The following is a 19,506-nucleotide window of genomic DNA, read 5'->3' as shown; positions in this document are numbered from 1 at the left end:
CCATGGTGAAGATCTTTTCTGATCAATTCAATTTGGAGTTCTATGTGCCTCATGTATTTGGATGTCCCTTTCTTTTTCCAAATTGGGGGAGATTTCTGTAATTATTTATCTAAATAGGCCGTCTAATTCCTTCTCTCTTTCCACACTTAGAAAATAGTAAGATGAATTTTGGGTCATTGGATAATATCCCAAAAATCTCCAATATTGCACAACCTATACCTTTGGTTAGGAAATTTACTCAGTTTGCATTAACGGCTAATATTGATAGATGAGAATTAAGTTCTGTCCTTTTATTGATTGCTTACTCATTATTTTATGTAATATTTGTTCCTTTCTATTTTATTATTTATCTTGGCTTTTATAATTTTCTGATTTGATGAGGTTTGAGTCTCTCTTCATTTTTGTTTATTTGCTTGGGAATTAATTTTATACTATTTTGTGTGTTTGTGTTGGTTGTTATGATCCCTCTACCTTAATATACAATTCCCTTCAGGATTGCTTATAGAGCTTGTCTGGTGTTGATACATTGCCTCAGTTTTTGCTTATCTTGGAAAAATATTATTTCCTCTTCATTTGTAAATTGAAACTTGGCTGAACATAGTATTCTGGGTTGGATTTTTTTTTCATTCAAGAACTTGACTACATCATTCCATTTTATTTGAGTCTGCATGATATCTGCTAATATAATGAGATTTCTTTTAATGTAACATGATGTTTTTTTTTCTTTCTGTCCTTAGAATTCTCTCCTTAAACTTAAATTTTGAGAATTTAATTATACTCTGCCTTGGATGATGTATTTTTTTATTGAGTCTGTTTAGAGGCCTTTGAGTTTGCTGTATTTGAATGTCCATATCTCTTTCTAGACTTGAGATATTTTTAACTAGTTTTTCATTATAAAGGTTTTCTATGTCTTCTTTCTCTTCTACTTTAGGTGTCTTGAAAAGTTCATTTTTTTGGCTTAATTGTTTTCATTCTTTTAATTTACTTTCTCTTTGTGTTTGATTGGGATATTTCAAAAAATTTATCCTCAAGATTAGAAATATCTTTTCTACGTCTGTTCTATTATTGAACTTTTCAGTTATATTTTTTATTTCATTGTTTGAAATTATCAGCTTGCCAAATTTTTGATAGATTTTTAATGTTCTATGTCACTGATAAATTTCTCATTCCATGCAATGTTTTCCTCATTTCTTTGAATTGTCTGTTTTCTCTTGTATCTCCATGAGTTTTCTTTCTTTTCTTTTCTTTTTTTTTTTTTTTTTTTTTTTTTTTTTTTTTTTTTTTGACAGGCAGAGTGGATAGTGAGAGAGAGAGACAGAGAGAAAGGTCTTCCTTTGCTGTTGGTTCACCCTCCAATGGCCGCCACGGCCGCCGCGCTGCAGCCGGTGCATCGCGCTGATCTGAAGGCAGGAGCCAGGTACTTATCCTGGTCTCCCATGTAGGTGCAGGGCCCAAGTACTTGGGCCATACTCCACTGCACTCCCTGGCCGCAGCAGAGAGCTGGCCTGGAAGAGGGGCAACCGGGACAGAATCCGGTGCCCCGACCGGGACTAGAACCCGATGTGCCGGCGCCACAAGGCGGAGGATTAGCCTAGTGAGCCGCGGCGCCGGCCGATGTACAAACTTTTTATAATCAATGTGTTCCTTCTATTAAATGTTATCAAAGTTATGCTTTGCTTATTATCAGGAGTATGAAGTGGTTTCCTCTGTGTTTTAATAATTTTCCTAAGATTTGTGTATGTTGGGACTTGTTTTTAGGGAGAGGGGTGCTGCACTGTTGACTGCAAAATTCCTAAATGTATGTCATTGGGGGGCTGAAAAACGTATCCTTTTCTCTCTGTGTTCCTCACTCCCCCATTTAAAGTTAACTGCATCTGACCTTGTAAATAATCTTAGATCCTTTATTTCCAGTGGTCATAAATACTTCCATGTCTTTTTGTGCCCACACAACTATTTCAGCATTTCTATGAACAAACACAAGGCAAACACCAGTAGCTATCTGCCATTTCAATCCAAACTTATTCTAGGTTTATGAGTGGGAAAGTGGCGAGATAAAAGAAATGCTAGATAAAACTGTATTTCATCTGTGAATAAGACTGACGCTATGAGGGAAAGCTTTCTCCTGCTACTTTCCCAGAAAGAAAAATAATTGTTCTTTCCTTACTGGTCTCATGACAATACCCCATAATCTGAATTATATTATTGATCAAAACTCTCACATTTTTACCTCACTAAAGTAGATTAAAGCACAGCACAATCAAGAAGGAATCATGCTGGCATCCGAGTTGGAAAGAGCAAGTTCTGAAACAATGCTTCAAAATGTATGCACTAAGTGAATACTTCCATTTTTTTTCTCAATGTCAGTGTTATAAGAATGAAATAGTTGCATGAATACTTAAGAAATTATAGCCAATTAGATTCAACTTGATTGTAGAATTTTCTCAGGATTAAAAAAAAAATGTAACTTAGATGGTATTGCACTGAATGTCCCAGATAACTTTCATAAATATTTGTTTTTTAAATTTATTATGCTCTGCATACATAGAGTACTTTGATCTAGACTATCACAGAAAAGAATATCATTTACTGAGTTAGAAAACCAAGTTTTTAGCTATAAAATGTATACTGGAAGTAAAATCAAGCACAACAGGATACAGCTCAATTTCAGAAAATCTAAAGGAATATACTTTTTGGGAAAATTATTTCTGAAAAATTTTACTGGAAATATATTTACTGGAATAAAGTGAATTCACAAGTCAGAATTGGAGACAATTTAAAAGAATAAGAAACAGACAACACAAGGGAAACTAGTTTTGTATTTTGATTTATATTTTCAGGTGATGATGAATCTTTAGCATCTTTTTGGACATATCTTCTAATGCCAAACTAACACAAAATATATTTTTACTATCAGAATATCCAAATATTACCATTATTCATACAGACACAATATTATGCTTGACTAGGAACACTGACAAATTATAGATTCTTCATGAACATTGAGAATATTGAGACTTCTGTGACAGTAATGGTCATCTCATTCATTTCCTGTCATTCTGAATGATGCATAGCAGAAAACAAGGACTGACCCCTCCACCAAGTGTGCTTTCACTAGATGAGGTAAAAAAAAATTTACAGTATCATTTTTAGAATCCTTCTCCCACAAATATGAACAATGATATATGGTGGAAATTAATTTCTGAAATGTTCCTCTTTGTTTCCAGGTCCCACTGTTAAAAATGGCTACTGTGAATTTAGAAGTATAAAAAAAAATCAAATTTAATTCAAAAAGAATTTAATACATGAGAACTAGGTAGAAGAAGACTCTTCCCATTAAACATAGTAGTTCTGCAAAAACTACAACCTTATTTGAAGAAAATCTATGTAACACTTAATAATTCAAAAAATGATCCTAAGAAAACTCATGGAGGCCGGCGCCGCGGCTCACTAGGCTAATCCTCTGCCTTGTGGCCCCGGCACACCAGGTTCTAGTCCCGGTCAGGGCATGAGATTCTGTCCCGGTTGCCTACATGGGAGACCAGGATAAGTACCTGGCTCCTGCCATCGGATCAGCGCAGTGCGCTGGCCACAGTGCGGCGGCCGTGGCGGCCATTGGAGGGTGAACCAACGGCAAAGGAAGACCTTTCTCTCTGTCTCTCTCTCTCACTGTCCACTCTGCCTGTCAAAAAAAAAAAAAAAAAAAGTTTGTACATCAAGTAAATTCAATAGAGAGTGTGCTATTTAAAACACAAGATTACAGATGAAATAGATACTAATAAAATGTAAATAAAATATTAAAATAAAAGAGATTAAATGCATGGAACCTGTAGAAGTTTTCCACTGGCAACTACATGAATAATTTCTCTGTTCTAAAGACACCTTAACAACTCTACTTAAAACGTTCCTAGGTGCTTCTCTATCCCTTCCATCTGTGTGTGTCTGTGGCCATGTTATGAGTGAACCAGCAGAGGGAAGATATTTCTCAGTCTATAGCTCTTTCTCTGTCTTGCTGCCTTTCAAACACATACATACATAAATACATAAATATGGGTTTTATTCTTAACTTCATTGCTAGTTAAAGAAACACAATTTTTGATAATTCATGAGACACTAATTATAAAATCATTCTATATATTAATTTCAATAAGTTTAAGAGCAAATTTCAGATAGTGAGAACAATATTCTTGTACACATCTTTAAGCACATCTTCCAATTTTAACAGAAGATGTATACCTCAAGGTACAAACCAGGAATCTATACAGTTATTTTTGTCAGAAATTTAATGAACCCATCTTCTCTTATGCACTCACCAGTTAGAATTAATAGAATTATTCTATTTATTGTAGGTTTACATGGTAAGAAATTATTTGTAGTACTTTAAAAATTATTTAATTTATACAAGCCTCATATATTTCATAAATATAGATTTAGGAACATAGTGACACTTCTCACCCTACCATCCCACCCATGCTCCAAACCTTATTCCTCCTCCGTCTTGGAGTCCCACTCTTAATTTTAACAATGATCTGTTTTCAGTATACTTAATGATCTTATAGCTAACCCTACACTCAGTAAAAGAATTCAACAAATAGAATGAAGAAAAAGAAATCAAAACAAAATAAAACATTGTTGCACAGAAGAGACAAGAGCTATAAACAATCATAGATTCTCAAAATGTCTGTTTCACACCAATACATTGCATTTTAGGTACTCGATCTGTTCCCTTGGATCAGAGAAACACGATAACTGTCTACTGGGACTGGTTTATTTTACTATGTATAATGGTTGAGACCATCTTGCTGCAAAAGATAGGATTTCAGTTCCGTTTACAGCTGAGTAGTACTCCATAGTGTATATATACCATACTTCCTTTATCTAGTCAACAGTTGATGTGTATCTGTGTTGATTCCATGTCTTAGCTATTGTGAATTGTAATGCAAGGAACACGTGGGTACAGAAAACTTTCATGTACTGATTTATTTTGTTTGGGTAAATTCTTTGGAGTGGGAGGGCTGGATCATATGGTAAGTCTATATTCAGATTTCTTTTCTTAGTTTTACCTTTGTTGTCTTCTCATGCATTTGTGTTTATTCCCACATTTGTTTTTGATCCACAAAGATTTATTTGGTTTAAAGTATGAGATCAAATATCTAACATAACTTTCCTGCTACATATTGTTAACCAATATGTAATCACTGCTTAAGAAAAAAGTCAATTTTCTTTTATTGATTTGAACACTTATATTTACCATACATATATTCAGTGTAAAATGATAAAACCATTGGGGGAAATTGTAAATAAATGACTCTTTAATTCATACAAATTAGAAAAAAACCTCTTTTTTCACCAAGTCATGTACTAGTTGATAAGTCTAAGACTTCACTTTCTGCAAAATCAGATCAATAAAAAGATGCTTTGTCATATATGCTTATGTATTCCTTATTTCTCTGCTTTCCTATTGAGTAAGGAAGGTGGATTGAAAGATTGAGAGTGGAAATTCCAAAGTGGGCTCACACTGTCCTTGCTTACAAAGAGGTCCTGGAGAGAATTATGATTTTGTGATAATTTGAAGTCATCATATTAGAATACATCTGTTGATCTCTGAGTGCAAACAATATAAATCATGCCACTCATATAATTGACATAATCATATAAATGTGACAAGACAAAATCATGCATCAGTAATTTTTTCCATGATTTTGTCTTCATTTTCAAAGTAAATTCTTCCAACTCACTTTCAGATTGGGACATAATTATCAAAATCATTATGGGGATTTTTGTTATACATGGCCGGATCGAGCTAGAGTTGAAGGTGTTCTGCATTGGGCTTGAGGCATTGTGAAGGACAGGAAGGAAAGTAGTTGCTAGTGATATGGGAAGGAATGCTGAAAGGGATTTTAAGAAACACATCTGTGATCTATTTGTCTTCTTTACAATGACTATGAAATACAAGCCTCAAGTGTGAGTTTTTGGCAAATCCATTTTTGGTGGCTGAATCCAGTGTTTCTTACCGTATCCCTGCTTTAAGACTGTCATGGATATAACCTTAAAAAATTTGTTATAAGCTTTTATTATTTATCCATAGGAAACAAGGAAGGTGACCACTAGAAAAATAGTTATAGGCTTTTAAAATATTTATTTTTTATTGATTTCTAAGGCAGAAAGAGACAGAAATATTCTATTTGCTGGTTCACTCTTCAAATGCCCCCAGAGCCAGAGCTGGGCCCAGAGCTTAGAACTCAATCTCAGTCTCCTACATGAGTGGCAAAAACCCAGTTTCTGCCGATTTCTCATGTGCTCTTTGCTCTACTCTTCTAGGGATGATAATTATCAAAACTGTTTGGAAGACTCTAATATTACTAGATATTTACCCTGTAGTGTTTATAAGCTTCAAAGCTGTATGTAAGCATTCTATTTCTATTTTTAAAAATATTTATTTGAAAGTCACAAGGACACAGAGACAATGAGAAAACACACAGAGAGAATCTACCATCTGAGGGTTCACTCCCAAACTGACTGCAACAGTCATAAATGGACCAGGACAAAGCTGGGAACCAAAATCTCCATTCAGGTCTCCCACATAGGTGAAAAGGGCCTGAATCCTTGGATTATCTGCTGCTGCCTTTCAGAAAACTACTAAATCAAAAGTAGAGCAGCCAGGACTTGAATGTACACACTGAAATGGGATTTCAGCATGCTAGGCAGCAGCTTAACTCACTATGCAACAACCCCCACCCCAACATTCTATTTCTATGTAGAAAGTAAAAGTGATGTTTGTGTTTGTCCCATGACACTCAGCGTATTTGCCCATTTTGAAATATTCATATAATGGAGAACATTCCATGACTTCTTTTTCCAAAATATCTCACACTTTTTCAAACAATCTGGTATTTTTCCACTTTAAAAAAAGAAGCAAAATTAAGCAAGGTAAACAGAGATGGCTGTTTGGCCTTTTGGGAGAATGCGTAAGTAGACAACTTCTTAAGTCTCTATAAATATGTGTGTGAGAATGTGTTGATTTATTCTTCCTTTCTGTGTTAGTCAACATAGAAAAATAAGCAAGAATCTGATGGAATATGTTTAAAATCTCCCAGGAAAATAATACATTTAATATATAAACGAGATGAGAATTATAATGTTCACTGAGTTTTCCTAAAAGTAGTCTAAATTTTCTGTTAGAGTATTTAATAAATTTAAAATACAAATTAGATATTAATTAAAAATAAAGAATCTATTTAAATAAAATAATATGTAAAATTAAAGTTATTTAAAATAAATTATAAAGTCAATACTTAGTAAACTATGACATTTACTAGCATTTCAGATTATTTATCAGTCTGGAATACTTAGTGTATATTATTTTCACTATTTAAATACACCTACTTCTTTTCAAATAGTTTCAGATTGTTAGCTGATTAAAATACAGGGCAAAGATCTTAGAAATGATAAGTCTAGTTCTACATAAACAGGATGGACATATAAATCGCTTGACAATGGAAATTTTAGTATCTGAAGATAATGTTGCAGATTGGCTTTAATGCCCTAAGACTGGATGGTTGTCTGATCTCAGTTTCTCTCTCCAGGGTTGGATTCCTGAATTTTCTGTCTTGAGAGTTGTTAGCATGTTTTTATTTAAAATACCTAATTCATTATAGCACTGGTTAATGTGCTTGCATTTCATATTGAAGTACCTAGGTCTTAAAGGGACTCTGGCTCCTGAATCCAGCTTCCTGCTAATATGCACACAGTGATGTGACAGGTGATGACTCAAGTAATTGGTTCCCTGTCATACATGTGGGAGACCTGGATTGAACTCTTGGCTCCTAGTTTGAGCCTGGCCTCACCCCAGCTATGTGGGCATTCAGCAAGTAAATCAGCATGTGGGATCTGTGTGTGTGTGTGTGTGTGTCTGTCTCACTGACAAAAAAATATTGTGACCTATGCGGTATAGTAGTGCAATATTATGCAAATATTACTGAAATGAAGATATCACTTGAATGTTGAAGGGTTCTTAGCATTTTGCAGGGCATCTATTATCAATATTTCAGTGAAGACTAAAACCCTTCATCATCAGTTTACTACACTTCAACTCTAGGTTTTTATCTTTAAAATCTGTTGATGTGCTGACATTGAACATGTTAAGCTGCTGCTTGTGACACTGGCATCTCCTATTAAAGGGCGGGTTCTAGCTTGACTGTTTGCATACAGTTTCCTGTGTGGGAAGGCTCTTGCCACCCATGGAATAGACTATAGTGGAGTTCCTTGCTTGTGGCTTAGGCCTGACCCATAGCTAGCTGGTGTGGTAATTTGGGGAGTGAACCAGTGGATGGAGTATCTCCCTCTCTCTCTCTCTCTCTGCTTCTATTTCTCTCTCGAAATCTGTTTTTCAAGTAAGGCAAAAAATCTTTAAAAATGACTTTCAGAACTTCATATTATATTTGGTATGTTGTTTGTAAATATTTCAAATATAATTTCATTGATTCCTTATTGTGTTGTGGTAAAAGAATGTGGCCTGAGTAAAATAGGTTATGTATTATATATTGATGAAATACTGCTCTTTTCTAATATCTATTAATTTTACTAAATGTCCTATGTATTGTTGGCTACAAGACTTTCTCAATTTATGTACAAGCAGGTGGACTGACTTCTTTATCCCTGTAAAACTAATACTTGTTTTGTGGAACACTGGGGTTTTTTCTTGATTTTATGTGTATATAATTTTTTCTTGCTTTTATGTGTATATACTTTATACACGTTTGTGTGTATATACTTCTACTGACAAGTCCCATCTATTGTAGAGATTTTGGTTAAAGACAAATGCTCAAGATATATATGTCATTTATGTTGGTATTCACAATGAATACATGTATAATTTTATAACTGACTTATATTTGTAAAAAAATCATTAAAACTTTTAACATCTAATTTCAAAAGAAATTTGTCTATGAGACAAAAATTGTGAGGTAATCCTACAATGAATTCCTATGAGTCCCTCAACCTATTTCCACTGTTAACATCTCATATTAGTGTATTTGTCAAAATTAATGAACTACACCCAGTTTCCACTTCTTTTTTATGAAATTTATTTATTTATTTATTTATTTGAAAAGCAGTTAGAGATAGAAGCAGAGAGAGGTCTTCCATCTTATGGTTTACTCCCAAATGGCTGCAATGGACAGAGCTGGGCTGATCCAAAGCCAGGAGCTTCTTCCACATCTCCCACGTAGGTGCAGGAACCCAAGCACTTGGGCCATCTTCCACTGCTTTCCCAGGCCATCACCAGAGAGCTGCATCACAAGAGGAACAGTGAAGACTTGAACTGGTGCCTGTAGAGGATGCGGTGCTGCAGGTGGCGGCTTTACCTGTTATGCCAAAGTGCTGGCCCTCCACCACTCTTTAAATCCAAACTCCTTTGATCGCTCTCACCCCTCTAAGTACCCAGTAATCAACATTGTGGGTTCAGAAGGGATGTCTGTTTTCTTTTTTTTTTTTTTCAATTTTGGCTCTTACATATAAGGGAGAATATACAGCTTTATCTTTCTTTCTCTGGCTTATTTCATTCAACATTATGTCCTTTATATATTTTGTAAAAATTTCACCCCCCAAAACTACATTTATCAGTATTCTGTTTTTCTCATCAGTTCTCATGTTAATGTGATCAATAATACAAAGAGAACAGATTCAGTGTAGTTCATAGATACAATTCTAAGAATATAATGGTACTTCCCTTCTAAAGGCAAATAGTAGTACTGTTAAACATTGTCAGGCCTTAAAGATGACAATCTATTTACAAAAGCAAATGTATAATCATATTTGAGAAGTCATTCTCTTTGCCTTTATATTTTCCCACACATTCATGGATGGCAGCAGAGGAAAAAAAATTCTCATAAATTAAGTTGCTGGTCTCTGTAGGAAAATGCATAATGTTAATGCTAACAAGTAATTTAAAGAATATCACCTCTTTCAAACATTCAGAATATATTGAAGTCTTTACCAAGAGTTTTTTCACTATTCTCACTACTATAATTTAGTCATTTCTTTATTGTATTGAAATTAATACAGGTTATTTCATGGCATAATGAATGGTAGTCAATGGTTTTATGTAAATTATCCTTTATCACTTCTTCCCCTACATCTAGATACAGTCTCAAGAGATATTCACATTTTATTGTTTTCATTTTTAATTCTTTTGATGATTATTAATGTAATTCTAAATGGTCCAATCATTTCTTTTTATTTCTTTGTTTTCACTCTGATATTTATTAATAAGCAACCATCTTAGACAAGGAATTTAATTAGCACTTTCCCCTTCTTTCTGTGTTTGCTATTTTTAGTTTTGTTATTGTTTATATAGCTTTATGTAATGTAATTAAAACTTTATTGTTCATTCCAATAATTCGGGATGTTATGGAATTATGGTTTTAAGCTTCATGACTAATTGCCAGTATAAAACTGGCTTCAGTGTTGCTAGCTTAGCAGCTGTACAGAAATAAGTAGACCAAGGTGATTAGTGAGGATGTTCTCAAATATTGTGATCTAGTCTCATTTAGTGTTTTAACAGAGCAGCTTGGAATCAGTGCCTTAAATTTCTATATAAGGAATTAAGTAATTTCAAAACTCCAGAGGCTGTTTAGGATTTCCTTTATATTTTTCTTATTTTGGGAAGCAGGATGGTACTATAGAAATTCTTCAGGTTGAAAATTCCTTCACAGGATTTCAATGGTGCTGCCTCTTTGGAAAAGATACTGCAGATTTAATTATGTCAATCACTAATAAAATAGCTGAAGTGTAAACTGATGTTGGCTAACACAAGATCTCTTTGTAAAATAGCTAGAATAATTGGTTAACCCTTTTTTCACGCTTGATTTCTTTTTTTTTCTTTTTTTTCTTTTTTTTTCTTTTTTTTTTTTCTTTTTTTTTTTTATTCGAAAGTCAGAGTTAGAGAGAGGGAGAGTCAGAGATTAATTTTCCATCTGCTGGTTCACTCCACACATGGCCACAACAGCCAGGGCTGGGCCAGACTGAAGCTGGGAGCCAGCAGATTCTTCTGGGACTCTCTCAAGAATACAGGGGCCCAGGGATTCGGGCCATCCTCTGCTGCTTTCCCAGGCACATTAGCAGGGAGCTGAAATGGAAGTAGAGCAGCCAGGACTCCCACCTGCTCCTACATGGAATACTGGCATCACAGGCAGTGGCTTTACCTACAATACCACAGCACTGGCCCCTTGGTTAACTTTTAACTCCTGTGTCCAAACATAGAAAGTTTGAAAAGCCTGAGAGGGTTTTCAGTTGAGTACAAAATAGAACTATTACATATACTAAACTCAGCTATTGAGAAGGTGCTTCTGTGTGCGTGTGTGTGTGTGTGTGTGTGTGTGTGAAAGAGAGAGAGAGAGAGAGAGAGAGAGAGAGAGAGAGGAAGACATGGGCAGGAATAAGAAGAAAAGTTTATTGGAAGTGCTCTTTTCTGTGAAAGAAACAATCATATGGAAGCCATAGAGTGATTCTGATGTTGATTTGATATGTTTATGGTTCTGAATCACTGTTTAAACAAGAGAATGAATATTAGTAATTTGCTACCATCAGCAGTTATTTATTTGCAGGAAAATATCAATAGCATTTAAACCAGTGACAGCCTAGTCAATAATGACTCACGAGAGCCCGTAAGATGTATTTGGTGTCCAAAATGTTGGTCAATAATTACCTTTCATTATTACAATTTCAATACAGATTTAAGTGTTGTACATAATAGGTTACTATTACTGCTCATTTATGTGCATGCCTTCACATTGCACATTCTTCTAAGAACTGAAATACTGAGTACATGAAATATCTTCATGTTCTGTCATTCAGGAAGAAATACTATAGAGGAACATTGCAGTAATTCCTTTGAACATGAACTTTTCATATATTGAGACAGTCTTTGCTTTATTTCCCTTTAGATCGGCCACTTATATATTTAGAATGGATGCTGCAGGAACTGTAATATTTCTGTGTTCTAGTAGTATTAGTTTAGGAAAAATGTTAAAAGGTATTCCTAGAAAATGTGCCAATGCTGCTCTCTTCTAAGATATGACTTGGGCAAATCGACATACTTAAGTCTTTAAAAAGACCTGCCATTGAAATGCAATGTTCTTTCTTTTTTTAAAAAAAAAAAGTTAACTATTTCTTTGAGAGGTAGTGAGACCGAGAAAGAGCTTCCCTCCACTGGTTCACTCTCTACAATGGCCTGCAATGGAGAGAGGTGGACAGTGGACCAAAGCTGGAAGGGAGGAAGGAAAGCAGGCCATCACCACTGATTCCCAGGATCTGCATTAGTAGCAAGCTGTAGTCAGGAGCTAAAGTCAGGCATTAAATCCATGTGCTGTGATGTGGGCCCTGGCATCTTAACCCCTGAGCCAACCAGCTGCCCCAGTATAAAATTCTACCTATGTAACAATTATATCTTTTTATTTTGACCTTGAAACACCTCACTCCCACTTGAGGCTCAGAATTCACTAGAATATGGTATTAGATAATAAGTTTTGAAATTCGAATTTTGCTATTGAATCAGGTATTTTCTGTCTATGCAAAGCAAAATATTTTAGTGTCAGTTCTTTGGGTGTTAGTAATGCAGCTAAACTAATCTCTCTCGATTTTTTTTCCAGGAAGAACTGAACCCCATTGTTGTTACCCCCCCAATCCAAGCCATTGATCAGGACCGGAATATTCAGCCACCATCAGATAGGCCGGGAATCCTGTATTCCATCCTTGTTGGTTTGTATCTGCTAACATTTTACAATATCAATTATTGCTCTAGAATCATGAGAAAAATGTTGCTCAAATCAAAGGATACACTTAAACATTTCTTATTCGAAATGATTTTTTGTATGTGTAAACAAATTTAATAATACTAATTTGCTCATTATAATTTGTTTCAATAAGATTTGTAGAATACTAATGAAAAAACTTTTATAGAAAAAGCAAAGCAACTTAATATAATAGGATATTAGTCTTTATTGAGGCAGTTACCTCCATATCAACTTATAAATCATTCTCTATGAATAATGTTACAAATCAAGTGAAAAATTCAGACTGTGTACTGGTACTTTATCACTGATGGGCTATTATATATAATTCTTCTAACATATGACTGAATTAAAAGGCCATTTTGCAGCCATGTGGGAGAAGGAAACGCATCATGATTAGCCCTAGGGTGCAGATGCGTTATCCCCTAGTTAGTTTTTTCTTGAAAAATTCCATGGAAGCTGTCCTAATGTATCTATAAGCATATGCTGGTGATTGTACCCAAAACAGAAATGATGAGAATTTTATTATGCTGCTTGTCTCAAATTGCTTTTGTTGAAATATGGATATCGCAGATTTACATTGTTTATAGCCTTGAGAGAGACAGATGCATGTGAGACAGACCACACATCATTTAATGAAGAAGGGGCCAGTTTTGAAGAGTTCTTGAAAAATAAGTTTAATGTAATTCGGCATTAGCCCTCAACCCCATTCTGTCTTCTTGCCTGCAGTCTGCATGCACACCCACATAGCACAACATCTAACAGATGTTAGACGATTTCTAAAATATTATACCATAGTCTGTTTAGAAATGCTGTCTGCAGAGAAAATTCAAGTAATCTGTTTCAAGAGTTTGGTCTTTAGAATGGCACACATGTACTATGCCAGTTGCAAAAACCAACAAACTTTTAAAAAGCTTTTATGAGCATAAGTCTCTTTTTAGTCTGTAGAGTTCTTGGCATAGACAACAAGAAATAGACGTCATTCATGGCATTGAATGACAGCTTAATAATATCTAAGTCACTGTGCCAAATGCTTGAATTACAAAGGTAAGATAGAAAATGATCTAGGCTTAAGAAGAGAGGAGCCATAACTAGAAAGATGCTGAAATATAGAAGAGCATTTTAGGGCACACATTTGGCATAGCAGCTGATGCTGCTGGAGACACCTTTGTCCCATCCTTGAGTGCCTGGGTTTAAAGTGATAGTCAATACCAATCCCAACTTCCTGCTAATGTGTGTAATGTGAAGCAGCAGGTGCTGGCTCAAGAAGTTTGTTTTCTCACCCATGTTTAAGACACAGATTGAATTCTCAGCTTCCAGCTTCGGCCTGACCCAAGCTTGGCTTTTGCAGACATTTGGAGAGTTCACTAGTGCTTGCATTCTCCCTCTCCCTTTCCCTCTCCCTCTCCCTCTCCCTCTCCCTCTCCCTCTCCCTCTCCCTCTCCCTCTCTCTCTCCCTCTCCGTCCCCCTCCCCGCCTCCTCCACCCCCTCCAAGTGTGTGTGTGTCTTGTTCCCTCTATACATTGAAAATTAGTAATTTTATAAAATACTTATCATATGGTTTCAGAAGAGAGGAAAACATTAAATAATTCTGTGAGAATTCTTTGCAAAGAGTCATTTCAGAAGAAACACTGATATTTCCAGGTGGAAATGGAAGAAAATTATCTATATTGTGTATGTAGCAAGTGCAAAAGCTAAATTATGAAATTTAAGATTGTAATTGAAAAAAATGCTACTCAGAGGAGAATTTCATCCACTGATATTCATAGCATACAATGTATTATTTCAGTTTCAAAAACCATGTTCATTCTTTCAGCAATTGAGTACATACTCTCTGTGGAACAAGACAGAATCTTGAATTTGTGAAGCTAGTTTTCAGGCAGTGGAGACAGACAAGAGATCATTTTTTTATTATAGAGGGTAGAATATGGGAAGTTATGGGAAAGGGGGAGCAGGATGAGTCAGTTTGAAAGTACAGGAGGGGTACATTATTATAAGTTGCATTGTATATTACAGTATTAATAGGAATTGGAATCATCAAATGGGAAGAGAGGTGAACTAAGATTATCAAATCTAAGAAGTAGAGAGAAAAAGTAATGCAGTAAAATGAGAACTGAACACCTGACAACAATGAAATCACATTGCTATACCAATATATGCGTAATGGAAATCCCAGAGAGTGAGAAAGAATATATAAATTAAAAGTGATCCAAAACATCATAAAAATAAGGAAAACATTAATCTACATATCCAAGAAACTCAAAGAACTCTGATTAGGATAAATTCCATACTTAAACACATCCTAATCAAACTGTTAAATTACACTTAAGTAATTTTAGAAGACCAAAATTAAGAAGGGGTATCATTTGATACCATTTGATACAATTGATCCTAAATAAACTATACCCTATTTCTTAAACCAGGAAGGTCAAGTAGAAGGCAGACAGAATATAGTTTCAAAGTGTTGAAAGAGAAAAGCAAGTTAGCTAGTGATTCTGTGCATAGAAATCTATCATTCAACAATGAATGAGCTTTTGTCTTTCAGTGTCTGACATATTTCACTCTTATGATGTCCTCTATTCCACCCATTTTGCTGCAAATAACGGAATTTTATTTTTACAGCTGAATTGTATTCCATTGTATACATATTGCCACATTTTCCTTATCAGTTTATCTAAGACGGACACCTTAGTTTATTGCATATCTTGGCTATTGTGAGTGGTGCTGCTATAAACATGGTGGAGCACCTATCTACTTGATAAAATGTGTCCACATCTTATGGGTGTACACCCATTAGTTGGATTACTGTATAATGCAGCTGATGAACTATGATTCAATGGATCAAGAAAAATTTTCAGTCTGATTTTATCTCAGATATGCTTGAATCTCCATACTTTAGACTCAGTAACATGACTGATTAAGCCCTTTTAACAGGAGCAGTGAAAGTGAATTTTCTGCTTTTTTTTAATTGTTGTTAACTTCTCTATGCATCATCACTTTTATCTTTAATCTCAGGTGCATTTATAGAAATATTTCTCAGTTAATTACCCATTTTGGTGTTAGTCTGCTAAAAAATGAATGACATACTACAAAATATAGCTCTCTTTCCTAACTAACCAAGTATAAAACAAAACCCCTTAAAATGTAAGAAAAGTAAACAAAGGATGATGCTTATGATGATTAATTTTATTTTTCAATTTGAATGTGCTTATAAATCTTCAAATATTTGGTCCACATATCTTGGTGAGTCTATGAGGGTCTGTGAAGAAGAAAGTCGCCCTTGAGTTAGTACACAGAGAAAGGAAGATGTATTCTCATTAATGTTAATGTGAGTGGGCATCATTCAAAACTGGGAGGGCCTCAATGGGCGAAAGGGGCGGGGGAAAGGTGAATTCTGTCTTCCCATGCTGTGACATCTCTCTCTCCTGCTCCTGAACATAGGAGCACTTGTTTCTCAGCCCTTGAGATTCTATTGTATTCGTGTTCCTGTCCTGCCTTTCTGATTTTCAGCCCTCTAGACTAGGCAGGGTCACCTTGCTAGATTTTTCAATTCACCAGCTTGCAGTTGGCAGGTCAAAGAATTTCTGGACCTCCATGACTGTGTGAAATAATTTCCATAAACAATCTCTTTTCTTTTCCCTCTTTCTCTCTCAATTATCTAATATCATACTACCTAATATTAGTTATGTTTCTGTGGCAAACCCTAATACCCTATTTTTTTATCCTTTTATAGTGTATATTTGTTCTACAATCTATTTTTTTTTTAATTTTATTTGACAGGTAGAGTTATAGACAGAGAGAAAGGTCTTCCTTCCGTTGGTTCACCCCCCAAATGGCCACTATGGCCGGCACTGCACCAATCGGAAGCCAGGAGCCAGATGCTTCCTCTTGGTCTCCCATACAGATGCAGGTGCTTCCTCTTGATCTCCCATACAGATACAGTGGGCTGTCCTCCACTGCCCTCTCAGGCCACAGCAGAGATCTAGACTGGAAGAGGAGCAACCAGGACTAGAACCCAGGGTGCCCGCGCCACAGGTAGAGGACTAGCCTAGTGAGCCGCAGTGCCGGCCGAATACACTGGTTACTGCAAAGTACTAATCATTCATGTGTCTTCTGGAGATCAGTATGTATTGTAACGGCTTTTGTTTCTACAAAGGAAATTGGGGAAGTATTCGTTAGTAACATTTGACTTAGACTGGTTATAAATTCCTACATATCTACAATGTAATAATTTTCCATATGAGCTAGAGGACATAAATCTCTTTTATTTGTCTGTCCAAGGGTAAGCCAAAAAGTTCATGAAAAGGGAACTGAGTTTATTTTGATGCAAAAATTTTTGAAATGTATGCATATGACAGTTCTGCAAAAAGTTCATGGGAGTACATATTATGAAAAAATGTGCATGGATTTTATTATTTTGCATCCAAATAAACATTTTTAAAACCATATCCTTTGAATTTTTGAGTATGTTGTATCAGTTTACTAATTAAATATTACCTATTACAGTTTTCATTCCCAGTAGACAAAAATATTTGCTGTTATACGGGTAGTCAGTCAGAGATGTAACTAGGAACATTCAAAGCAGTTTTACCTCTAACTGAACACTACTAAATTGCACCATCAAGTGAATAGATAAACAAAATGTGATATATCCATACAATAAAATAATACTCAGGACAATGAAAAGAAATAAAAACTATTCATATCCAAAACTGCATCAATTTCAAAACTCTTATTAGATGAATGAAGCCAGTCCTTCCTCTACCCTAAACAGAATATATATTTTATAAATCTGTATACATTATTCCATTAATATTCATTTGTTTTTTTTAAGAAAATAATAACAGAAAGTGATTAGTGCTTAGATGGAAGTGGAGAATAAATATGGGGAAAAGAGAGAACAGAATCCTGAAGAAATATCACACAGTAAGGAATAGATTCATAATCTTAACTGTAGTGATGGTATCTTAACACAAAATTACACACTTTAAATATATACACCTAAGAAACTATAATGTCAACAGCTATAAACTTTTCCTGATGGATTAATTCAGTTTACCATTTCCTACTTGAAACTATTAAAGTAGAAATGTAGGTTTACTTATTATGCATAATATAGATTTAGGCAGCCATTAAATCTGTTAGCTATAAAAGACTTATAATTCTGGAATTCACTCTACTGCTCTATTTTTATTTTGGTGGTGGAAGATACATCTGAATTTTTTATCACTTCCCTTTTTAAAATTTTCTTTAAGATATACAAGTTTTATGTATTTCATATATACAGATTTAGGAACATAGTGATACTTCCCATCCATCCCTCCTTGCTTCCCCTGCTCCAACCCCTCTTCCTCCTCCCTCTCCTATTCACACTCTTAAATTTTATAAAGATTATTAAAGTTAACCCTACAGTGATTAAAGAATTCAACAAATAGTATGAATAGAAAAACACTGTTCCTCAACAGTAGAGACAAGGCCTTAAAAAATCATCAAATCTCATAATATCCATTTCACTACATTACATTACATTACATTAAGTACTCTATTAGTTACCCCAAGTCAGGGAAAACATGGTATCTGTCTTTTGGGGAATGGCTTATTTCACTAAGTGTAGCAGTTTCCAGTTGTATCCATTTTGTTGTAAGAAAGACATCTATGAACTTTAGATTTAAATTTGAGCAATCTATTGTTGCAGCTTCAACTTAGCAAAAATAAAAAAATATTACTCCAATCCTCTAAGTACAACCATGTTTATGTATATATATATTTCTTTTGATATGCATTTCTTTTCTATGGACTCTAAGTAAATCTGTAGACATTATGTAATCAGGCACTAATTTAAAAGTTTAAATGAAAATAATGTCTAAAATGTGGCAAGCCTATTAAGCAAACAAACAAATATCAAATGTATTTAAATCTCATTGTTGTAAACATCCTATTTTATTGCAATTCTGTTGATTCCGTACATGTAGATTGTAAAAATAGTCAGGGAGGATGCTAACTGTACATGAGTAATGAGTACATAGTAGAGAAAGAAACTGTATTGATTTCATCATGAGATAATGAAAAGGTTGGGGACTATTGGCTGCTCAAGACACGCTTTAAATGTCATAATTTTGTTTTGCATAGCCATTTATTTTTTTTTGGTCGTTTTTATTGCTCTGCCTCTTTTGTGCCTGCAATCTTTGTTGCATCACATTCCTAACTCTGGCTGCCTCCCACAACCTGTAGTTTCAGTTTGTTAACTGCATTTCTTGTTCCATCTCACAAGACATCCTGAAATATAAATGGAATATAAAATGGTTGTACCACAAGGGGATTTGTTTATACTAATAAAGTTAAAATAGACATAGGATGTAAGAGCCAATTTCTTTTTCCCAGTATAATTTCTTTATTTTTACACTACTACCTTACTTTCATAAAGAATGAAAATATACTACATGCAAGAAAATATAATTTAAATGAATATTAAACAGAAAACATATAATGTTCCAAAGTGTAAACTTTTCACTGAGGGATTAATTTGGGTTGCAATTTTGTTCACAAAATTATGATGGGAACTACAGGATTTTATTAGTATACATAGCAATAAAGGCTTTGGCAACCATTAAATCTGTTGACTATAATAAAGTTATATTCCTGAACTTTACTGTACTATTTATAATTTTGGTAAAGAAAGATACAGTTCTCAATTTTACAACAAATTTACATAATCAA

At 34.6% G+C, this 19,506-nt stretch overlaps 1 protein-coding gene across 5 annotated transcripts in view; it reads left to right on the top strand.

The window, feature by feature from the left end:
• PCDH15 (protocadherin related 15) overlaps positions 1–19,506 on the top strand; it is a 1,661,037-nt gene that overhangs the window by 1,236,052 nt on the left and 405,479 nt on the right. For all 5 annotated transcript variants that reach the window (XM_089314076.1, XM_089314072.1, XM_089314075.1 and 2 more), the window contains one exon: positions 12,648–12,756. In XM_089314076.1, the coding sequence (XP_089170202.1) occupies positions 12,648–12,756 (109 nt within the window). The remainder of the gene's footprint in view (positions 1–12,647; positions 12,757–19,506) is intronic.

This window comes from Oryctolagus cuniculus, chromosome 15, assembly GCF_051225735.1.
Source record: "Oryctolagus cuniculus isolate XC-2025 breed Fujian yellow rabbit chromosome 15, ASM5122573v1, whole genome shotgun sequence".
NCBI classification, from domain to species: domain Eukaryota; kingdom Metazoa; phylum Chordata; class Mammalia; order Lagomorpha; family Leporidae; genus Oryctolagus; species Oryctolagus cuniculus.
This window is presented reverse-complemented; position numbering and strand designations above follow the sequence as displayed.